The 11006-nt window shown below is 30.2% G+C and overlaps 2 protein-coding genes across 2 annotated transcripts; both read right to left on the bottom strand.

Moving 5' to 3' along the window:
- Positions 1-4213: 4213 nt before the first annotated feature.
- On the bottom strand, positions 4214-5389 carry Kpol_458p2 (CDC50/LEM3 family protein; the record flags this gene model as incomplete). Its single annotated transcript, XM_001643017.1, has 1 exon — positions 4214-5389. The coding sequence occupies one exon, from the start codon at positions 5387-5389 to the stop codon at positions 4214-4216; it is 1176 nt and encodes a 391-aa protein (XP_001643067.1).
- A 361-nt stretch (positions 5390-5750) lies between these two features.
- On the bottom strand, positions 5751-11006 carry Kpol_458p1 (uncharacterized protein; the record flags this gene model as incomplete). Its single annotated transcript, XM_001643016.1, has 1 exon — positions 5751-11006. A coding segment is annotated over one exon (5256 nt), but the record flags the coding sequence as incomplete, so codon positions are not given.

The following is an 11006-nucleotide window of genomic DNA, read 5'->3' as shown; positions in this document are numbered from 1 at the left end:
GATAATAGAACATCTACTTCTCTTAAACATTATTAGCCAAATGTATAGCTAGGTTGTACAACTGATCATCTACAATAAAAAATAATTTGATTTGGATGTGTACAAAGTTAAGGATATGTACAAAATTAAAAAGAAAGAAAAGCTAACATTCCTAAATTGGAAGTTAGTTCAAAAGCGTTGCCAATGTCCTACTAGCCTGATGCTTGTTATTCACTCTACCTTCAGACAGAAAAACTTTTCTACGTAGGTTTATTCTCTTAAAATTTTTAATTCTTTTTTTTTTAAAATGTCCTCTTTGGTAATAAAAAAAAAGTTTCTGATCACTGCCAGAAAATTGAATATCAAATAAGATTATTATTATAGTTATCATACTATTATTAAATCAAATTAAAGGTAATTAATTCCATGGAATACAGTGCAAAAAAAATTTTATAGCTACAATTTATTATCAAGTAAGTATTGCAAGTTATCGATGGCTATATCGGCAATCGGCGAACAGTATATACTGTAAAAACACTATAAATTTTTGGTCTTCTTAAAAACTTTTTTTCCAGATAATGAAATTTTTTGTTTCTTCTGCTCTTGCGAGTATTCTTATTTTGTTCAAGTATGTTAAAAATATTTTTTCTAAGAAAAATCTCATCTACTATTAAATTTTCGTTAAGATGCCAATCTAGCAAGAAATTAGTGTGGTTTTAATTGATGAGCAATTCATTTTATGTCATAAAATTGCCTTATAGAATTTTATGCAATAGATCAATCTATTTTAATTGAAATTTATACTACGATGCAGACGATTTGTACTTGCTCTGTATTTTTAAAAGGTAGATCTATTTTTACTTTTATTTCCATGGAAAATTTGCTTATTCTATTAAATACTTTCAAAATTCTGCTGATGAGGATTTGTTACTGTCTTGGTTTTTTGGATGATGAAGGGCCAATTATTCTTTCTTCGTAAAGTAAATGGCAGTTAAACGTATACCTTATAATGACACTTATTCTTGATAAAATAAATTTTGAAGGAATTATATATTGCAAACAGCACTAATTAACTTTGACATGAAATCGTCTGTTCTTGTATTTCCCTAAAAGAACCAATGTAATTTAATTTAATTCTTTTGTTGTTTAGTTAGCATGAAAACGTTTGAAGAACGGATAGGATGTTAGTACTACTAACTATATTCATTAGCTTCGTGCACTGACTTGTTTTGGGAAGCCGTGTTTAATGTTATTAAACTGCAACTATATATCTACCCACCTATTTTCTTAAACTAAATAAAAAATAGAAATTATCATTTGAAGAAGCCAGTACGAATTAAATGTTTTTTTCGATGCCCTCTTTTACCTATATAGGCAATAAAAAACAAAGAACTTAATGCTAAATAATCTCTTTGTTGCTACTAGTAATAGCATTTGGATAAAATTACAAACTATATATTATTAGGATTTAAAAGAAATCCTAATAATATCGATTAGATTAACTATATATTTAAAATAGTTTGAGTCCTGATTACTGATAGATAAAACCAAGAGCAACAATACTTTTATACACTTACTTTCATACATAAAATTATCAACTCGAAGATGTCAGGCATGCAGAAAAAATGAATTGTTGCCACCAAGCATCTTTAACCATTAGATGAATTTTTGATATGATGATATTATACCTCTAAAAAATAGTAATTAAAATATTATATAATACTCAATCCACGTTAAAAAAGTATTGATTATTGGTTTTTCGTTTTAATAGTAGCTGCATTTTCAAATTATGCTATTGCTTTTTTTATGTTACAAGCAAACGTTCTCTTATCTATATGCTATTTTCAAACTTAATAAAAATCAATCATAAACCCTAAGGAACACAAAAAGGTATTTTAATTTATATGTTGAATCCAAGTTAGGCTTATACGCTTCTTATTTGCTTTCAAATATTTATAACACACTCATGTTTTTTAGGTACAAATTATAAAAATTTAAGATCTGGATGAAAATTCAAAGTATAAAATTAATTCAGAAATCTTGGCTGAACGTAAAAATAAGGTCATTTTCAATATTTAATTAATCTTTGGTGAGTAACATTCATAATTGAACAATTCAAAGAAAGATAGATTTCTTTCAAAAAGATACGGATATGTACACCTTCCTAGAAATTGCTGTCCATTTATAACGTAATAAAACTTAAGGACTTCAAACCGTTACCTTATCGTGTAACAGTCTTTAACATTGGCAATTAATCAACCCTTAAGACAAGAAAAAAATTCAGTATTTATCAATTTGTTTAGAACTTTTTAAAAGAATGAAATAACTTGTCTAATTGAACACTGAGAAAACAGAGAATTTAGTCTACATATAAATTTTTAACATTAATAAGGATCTAATGACTCTATTATTTAGTTATTTACTAAAATATTAGAGTTTAGGAATTTCAACTTTAATATTAATCTTGTTTGTCGTATTTTGTGTGATATCAGAGTAATTTTGGATGTATTTTATAATTGAAGCGTAACAATATGAACAAGTGATGCAACCGTTACCACTAATTGGTTTTTGTTTTTAATACTGTTAATTTTCAATTGGGGATAAGTATATAGAAGCCTTTATTTTATGCTGAATCTTATTTATTTTTATTAATTGGAAGTTTACTTACAATGCATCATAGTTTAGCTAAAACTAACTAGTTGAATATGGAATGTGGTTAGTTCACGTTATCAATAATATCACACTGGTAAATACGAGAATTTCGTGGTTTTATCTTGATAATATAATCATAGTATACTTAATTAGCTCTTATCTTTCACTTTTTATTAACCTATGTGTATGTTTATGTTTTGTTTTTCTTTTATATTTTCAAAACACTTTTTAAGTGAAAACAATTATGAAATTAAGCAACAATATATTGGATGCCGAACAAAATATCAAAATATAAAGGGTATTAAAGAAAAGAGCAGAAAATCTACTTTGTTTCTTTGTTTATCAAATAAATCTTCAATACATCTACTACCAACCTGATTAATATCCTTTTATCAACTTTAGTTAAATAAACCACAGTACGGCAAACTATACAAACTAATACAATTTTTAGAGCCAAGAGGAATAACAAGAATATATATAGTGGCAGATAAACAGTAGTGTTCAATGAAATTAAAAAAATCACTTCTTGAACAAAATGACGTCTTAGGCTGTTCTGGATAAGGAAGTAAAAAAACAATTGCTTCTAAAACCCTATTAAATCATTCACGATTGAGAAAGCATCATCTCTAGAAGTGGAATTGGAAACAGAATAAACACATATTCTCTAATGCATGATACAAAATAACACAAGTTAATTCACAGATAATCCAATAAAATGCAATGCGATTACTACAACAAAAGTAAATGTTCATCATTAGTAAACTATTGATGATAAAGGAACTCTAGGGATTCTTATAAATAAATCTATGTATAAAAATCATATTTTTTAATATTTTAATTTACTATAAATATCCCACAAATATTAGCTGACTAGTTGAAGAGTAAATATAGTTCATATAATAGACATAAATAATGTAACACGTCTTCAAAATGCAAAGAAGTTGAATAAAATAACTAAAAGTTGTTCTTAACACTCTGTTTATTGCATCAAAGATACAATAACGCGTAGAAATGAATTCTAATATCTGGGATTCGTTTACCACAACTACCTGTACTCGTCATAGCTATGGAGATAAAGTCCCAATTGATCTTTTAATAAAAGCACTAAATGAAATAAAAATTACACCATCCAACCTCTAATAGGAATTAAATTAGAAATAGAATAAAATTTTCTTGTACTTTTCATTCTGTTTATATATGGACCAATTTTTCCGTTATCCACCAATAAAGAAAGAAGTGGAAAATTTTTTTCATCTCCAGTACTTCGCTACTAAATTAGTAAATTGGTTAATTAACCATTTCGAATAGTAATAAGAATAGGGTTAGATAAGTCTGAAATAATAGATCGTTGAAAGATTATGGTTTGGTAATAAATAAACCCGTTATGATTTTTTTCAAGTATTGTTATTTATTTATAGAAGAGACATACTGTAATAGATCGATAAAATAGGAGGGTTACTCAATTGATTGTTCTCTAACTTATAAATTCTGTGATTGAAAGTATTTCTTTTTACTTATTCACATGTAACTTAACATATTCTTGATGATATATATATGAAAATGAGATAGGGAAGTTATCAGATCATAATATTTCCCTTGGAGGTGTGTTTGCTTCATTTTCAAATGTATCCGTAGAGACGTCAAAATGAAGATAGGTTTGATCACCCATTGATCTTGGTTGAGAGATGATCTTAATGAGGAATATAAATGTGAATATGATACATATACCAGCAACGATTAAAAAAACCACCCCCAATGAAACATTTCTACCTCCGATTATTGAACTTGTACTTAATACGAAAGATTTTGTTCCACCATAGTCAGAAATAGGATAATTTGATTCGATATTATATATATACTGACCTTTTGGTAAATCTGAAGTTTCATTTTTAGCTGCTAACTTATAAAAATTTGGGAAAGATGCAGTTCTCATCCAAACTTGAAGTTCTTCCCAAGAGTGTAAATCTGGAATATTTTCATCTGTATATCCATCTGGGTATAGCTTTGTCCAATTTGGAGGAGGTACGATATCTGATGCATTATATGTAGTTTTCTTAAATCTACTACGATCTATGCTCCATGATATCCCCTTATTTGTTAACTCGAAATCTGTAGTTTCTTCTACTCCAATCAATGATTTAGCGAAAGTGTCATTAAACATAGAATTAGCAATTAAACCACAAGGATAGATAGCTTTATCCCCAAATTCTCGTAGAGGTCTACAACTTTCATCCAATTCACTTATTTTAACAGCTTTACCCTTCAACTGATTTCTATCAAAAGAAGTTACATATCGACGGTGATTTTGGAAAAAATTTGTAAGTTTATAAAACACATAAACAGAAGATGTTATATCATTAGGAATTTCAAATTGCAATTGACAACTTCTTTGACCATCAGAATTTTCTTGTATTTGCCATCCTGGCTTTATAGATGTTTCTTGCTTAAAATGGTAATTAACATATTTTGAAGGTATTTCGGTAAAACTATCTAAATTTGCCAATGTTTCACATTTTGTATAGTCTATTATGATATCTTGGACATGTAAAGTTCCTATAATTAACCCAACACCTATTGGTGTGAAAATACAAGTAAATAATACTAATAAAGGTAATACGCTTTGTGGTGTAAGTATTGGTTGCCAAGATTTCAATCTTTGTTGTCTGAATGCAGTATTTGGGGGCCTCTTAGAGATAGGTTTAGGCTTTTCTGTATCTGAACTACCTAATAACCTTGGTATCCTTAACGAAAATGCCATTTCAATTGTAATACAACGGTTAAAACTAAATTAAATATGAACCTTACTTGGCAAAACAAAAAAATAATGAAATAAAAATTGATTAATACACAAATTAAGAGACGAATTATACTCAAATATTGATCATTAGCTTATAGTCGTCGATCTCTGTCACTTGCTCATAAATCTTGAGTAAACTTATAGTTCTTTATATAAACGTTTACTTTGATTTCTTTTTTAAATTTCAAGTTGATATATTTCAATTCGGCATATCTAACTAAGCTATACATAAAAAGATTAAATTAATGATATTATAAATGTCAATTTTTAATTATATAGTTACAAATTAACGAGGTTATTGAATTTTAACTGATCATGATGCCTACATTGTAGATATACTTTGAGTATGATTTTGTTGATCATTGTTAATGGATGAAGTTATATTATAAGTTTGTTTTTCCAAGATTTTTAAAATGTTTTCAATTTCAGGAACTTTCTTTACACATGGTAGTGATAACAACTTGACATTATTCAAGTTGAGTAGTTGAGTAAACAATACAGTCACACCCCATGGATGAGGCTTATTAACAATAATTCTTTCAAAGATGTTACGTAGTATAATTTCTTGGATTTCTGACTTTTGTTCACCCCATTCCTCAGAAGTGAACATATTTTTAAGAACAAAAGTGAACCAATGTGTATGGATATTTGGATATCTTAATTGTTCCATCATTGCCTCAATCACCTTGAACCTAACTTCACTGCTACCTTCGTTTAATAGATTGAATAACAATGTGTAATAAGACGATTTGGCGTTAAATATAGCACCAGATGAGGTCTTTTCACTTTCCAAACCCGCTTCAACACCAACATGTAACACAACTGCACGAACAAGCTTTTGATCAACTGAAACATAATCATAGCCAATGCCACTCTTAAAACTATATTCATCTCTGTACACACCGTTTATGATGGTTCTCATTAAGGAATTGGATGGGATACGCAAATAATTATCAACAGGTTTTTTAAAAGAATGTAAATCCACAACAGGATCATAAAAGACAGTAGGTTGCATTTTACATGAATCAATCTTGTCCATATCCAATCCATTATCGTATGGATTTGGCAACATAATCTTCTTTGGAATTGCTGCCAGCATGACATTCTTCAATTGAGCATATGATGAAGGTAACGCATTCATAAATTCATAATGGTTCTCTATCAAATATTCCGGGAAGTCATTTGAAATACCAATAATAACACGCAATGCACCTTTATAAACAACAGAAATTGCATTAGAAATACCAACCTTACCGGTATACTGATCTAAGAATCTAAATAGATCAATGATCAGAATTGTTAGGTTTTTCCAACCAGATTTGTTTTCCAAACGAAGCATGTTCGGTAAAAACATTCTATGAGATAGTAAGGTGATGAAAGCAAAAGAAAAACCTGGGAAGGCTACTGGTTGAATCAGGTGCAAATAGGATGCAAATGTATTATAGAAATAATTATCAAATTCGATTAATTCCTTTCTTATTTGTTGGTCCGTAATTTTAATAAAATCATGGCCTCTCAAAGAGCTCCATTCTGAGAGAATGTTGGAAAAGAAACGGAAGTAAGGTCTCTCATTAAATGTAGAATTATCTTGTTCATGGTCCTTTGAGAAAACCATAGTTAAAATGCAGAAAATTATGTCTAGGTATTCATTTCTACTATAATCCTCAAACTCTTGCACTACTAACAACTTTGTAACCAACATTGCAAGTGCATCAATGGATACAAATACTTCTCCAGTCGGGTCACTGGCTTTGAATGCAAGAATAGATAATTCAAAAGAGGCCTTACAGAAATTAATCAAACTATCAGTATCAGACAAAACACCCCTATCCACCATTTGTCTTAAAAATACTGTGACCAATTCGTCATCATGTTCGACCTTTTGTAATAATTTTACCCATTCAGTAAAAATCAAATAATACTTTTCTGTTTCTGACACATCCACATTTTTCAATACTGGCACAATTTTATTAGATTCATATTCTTCAATGAATTTTTTTGCAATATCAACTTCCAATGAACTTAGAACCTTCATTGTGTTGATGAAATCCATTCTCATTAAAATAGGTTCATCAGCAAGTAATGTTTCTTTGATAATGGAAATCGAAAAAGCAACTGAGTTTTCTACATTATTTTCTAAAGCAATCGACAACATTGTATCTAGATTATTACCATCTATTAGTTTAGAATTTAAAAGACATAAAATGACTGAAACGTTAAATTTTCTGCTATCTGGAGCATAAATTAACCACCAAATTACATCTTTTTTTGCTAAAGATGAGAGAGAACATAATTGATCCAAGAAAATTGACAAAACCTCTCTGCACAATGGACTTTCACTTGTAGCAAACAAACTATTCACAACTGCTTGAGCTACCTTTAATGCAAGTTGATCTCTTTGGACACTCTTTGCAATGAATGTCAAAATTTGCAAAATTATTTGTTTGATAGGATTTTGCTCATTCAATTCCTTCAGTGTCTTTTTACTAGCATTTTCTTTTATTTGAAGCACCAGATTATCCATTAATTGAACAAGGACACGGTGATTTTGTTCTAACTCATTTGGAATCGTGCCTGCCACTGGAGTGTGTTGAGCTGGTTGTGCTAATTGAGCTTGTAGATTTCCTGGATATGATTGAGTAACTTGCTGTTGCTGTTGCTGTATTTGTTGAATCTGTTGCTGTTGAGATAGTTGAGCTTGCTGATTCAAATTCGAATATGCTGTACTTACGCCAGACGGATTTTCAATATTTGTATTGAATTTCCCAAAACTTTCGTATATTCTAAATTGTTGTGGACTAACACCCGTACTCTTTAGACCAAGTGGTTCTGGAAGAGTTAATGCGTATGGATTTGTATTTTGGTTTAAGAAGGGCTGATCAGCTCTTCTTTCCTTATGATATCTACGAACCGCTATTTCTTGCATCAACTGTTCACCAATTTCCTGCATGGCTTTATCCATGGCAGCCTTTTCAATCAATGATAATGCCAATCCAATATTCTCATCAACTGCCTTTTGTAGTTCTTCAAGCGGTGATGAAACCAGCGTCATTAAATTAGGAGCTAATGATTGAGTAGTCGTTCTGATGTCATCTTTTAAAATTTCAATTGATGTAGCTCTGGCTAAGCTTTGTGCTAATTGTCTTACCATAATAACAGCAGCCGTCTTTAACTTCATATCGTCAACTTCAGTAGCAAAATCTTTGGAGATAATTTTTGAAGTTGTAACAACCGCTACACTAGCAGATTTTTCAACCGCAGGTGGTAGTATTTCTCTAACCGATTTGGCAATCGCCATTTGGAAAACACGCCTCAAATCTGGATGAGTAACAAAAACTGTTGATCCTATTAAATTACCGAATGGATTATCATTTGAGGGTGCTTCACCAGGTATTGGTCCTTGTTCACCTTGAATGATTGGTGCTGTTTGTGGGAGATTTTGCTGTCTTGGTTGGGCAAGCATCATATATTGTTGATATTGCTGCATTATTATTCTTTGTCTTTGCTGTTCCAGTTGTCTTTGCTCTAATGAGATATCACTCATATTTCCTGAAAGTTCCTCGATTACATCCTCGGTTTCTAAAAAGTTTGAAGGAGGATATACATCTAAAGGTAGTTTTAAAGTTTTAAATAAAACTTCAACTTCAAAGGTCAAACTCAATTTCCAATTAGCTTTATTGTTCATTTCTATCAAAAGCTTTAAGATACCAATAGTCCATGAATTTGGAGGACTAAATACCCTAGAATCTTCCGTGTTCATTAAAACTCTACATACGAAAGGAATGATGATCTCCAATCTATTTTGTTTATAAGCGTCCAGTAATAATTCACGGAAAGCAATGTTTTTATGGATTATTGGTTTATCCAACCCCAGTGTAATTCTACCCAACCAGGATGATAAACTTTTCAAAATATTTCTATCAATACCATGGATGTCTTTTGTTGAAATTAGGAACAAAAGTTGTTTTAATGTTACATTAATCATGAAGTCATGCAACAAATCATAGCCAATAGAAGTAATAATTTTGGAATATAATGGGTGGTAATTTGTTTCAGTCTTAACCCTCTGGTTTATTAAGTATTGAGAAAACCAAGAAGAATATGCAGGTGACAATACTGCCTTTAAATCTGGTATTTTATCATCGAAGTTTTCCATAGTCATGTTATTGACCACAAATAATATCTTTTCAACTATTTCTTTGGGTGGGTTTTCTTGTGCAACAGATGTTTTTAATTCATCTACGACAAAATATCTCATCACAATAAATTCTGTTGGTGTTGAACTTTTATCTTGGACTTCATTGGATCTGGAATCTGCTAATAATGCAGCTTCTGTTACTGCTTGAAAAACTTGAGGTTGGGTTTGTAAACCTGGAACCTGTTCTAATAAATCCTTACAATATTGAGGATATTCAACTAAACGCATTTTAAACGCGTAGACTGCTTGGACAGCAAATTTAAACATCTTTGAGTCTGGTCCTTCTTTTGCAAAGTTTAATATAATTCGAAAAGCAACATCTAAGACAAAGCCACGTAATATTTGAAACAAAATCATGGAACCGAACAAAACAGAAGTAGTTGCTAATGCTTCAAGAGGATAGTCTTTGAAAAAGGTAGACTCTGCCAATACAGCATGAGTCATACATGCAAATAAATCTTGATCTCTAGCATTATCACTATCTCTTAATTTTCTTAAAACGTCTATGATATCTTTAATTGCCAACTCACTGCTATACATTTTTTGTAGATAACTTTGCATTTCCTTTTCAACCTCTGTTTGAATTGCTGTTAAATCACCATTCATCAATATTGCCTGATCATGGCCGTTACCAAAATTAATTATCCTAGGAAAGACAATAATAACAGATAATTGAACTGCATCAAATTTTTCACGGTTTAAAGCATTCATTGGGAAGTTTGTTAAGGTTGTAATTAAATAATGTAAAGCGGGAATATCGAAAACTTTGGAAGATCTATATTGAGTGTTTGATTCTGTCATCTTACATTGAATTTCCAGGTTATCTAGAATTATTGCTACATTATTGTTGTTTAAATTGTTTGCAATATAGCCTTGGAACCCAGACCAGCCGACTTTTCTTGCACTTGGGAAAACTTTAAATGCTTCCGAGAACGGTAATCTATTGATAATATTATCCAATTTACCTTCGTCAGCTAATATTTTAACGAAATTTGCAATCGGTAAGTTATCCTTTGTCAACATTAATTTTGATGCCTCTACAAGTTTTTCATCATCAGGTAATTTTTTAATTAATTGACTTAATACCATAGGGGACTTCTCAAATACTTGTAAGATCAAAGTAATCAACAATTCTTCAATTGCTGCTTTGTTTTCAGTTAAAACTACAAAATATTTCATTTCCGAAGTTAATGCAAAAGCTAGATATTCTGGGACTGTATTGAAGTCTGAAAAAAAACATTCCTGGTAATAAGGCAGAGTTGGATTTTTGGCTAATTCATCTCTTAAAAGGAAAATTTCTAAATTTAGAGTTGCGATGGAAGTTAAATATAACAATGAGTTTTTCGAATTAGATAATGATTCTACAGTAGATTTAATGCC

This window comes from Vanderwaltozyma polyspora, genomic scaffold (genome assembly GCF_000150035.1).
Source record: "Vanderwaltozyma polyspora DSM 70294 KpolScaffold458 genomic scaffold, whole genome shotgun sequence".
In the NCBI taxonomy this organism is placed as follows: domain Eukaryota; kingdom Fungi; phylum Ascomycota; class Saccharomycetes; order Saccharomycetales; family Saccharomycetaceae; genus Vanderwaltozyma; species Vanderwaltozyma polyspora.
This window is presented reverse-complemented; position numbering and strand designations above follow the sequence as displayed.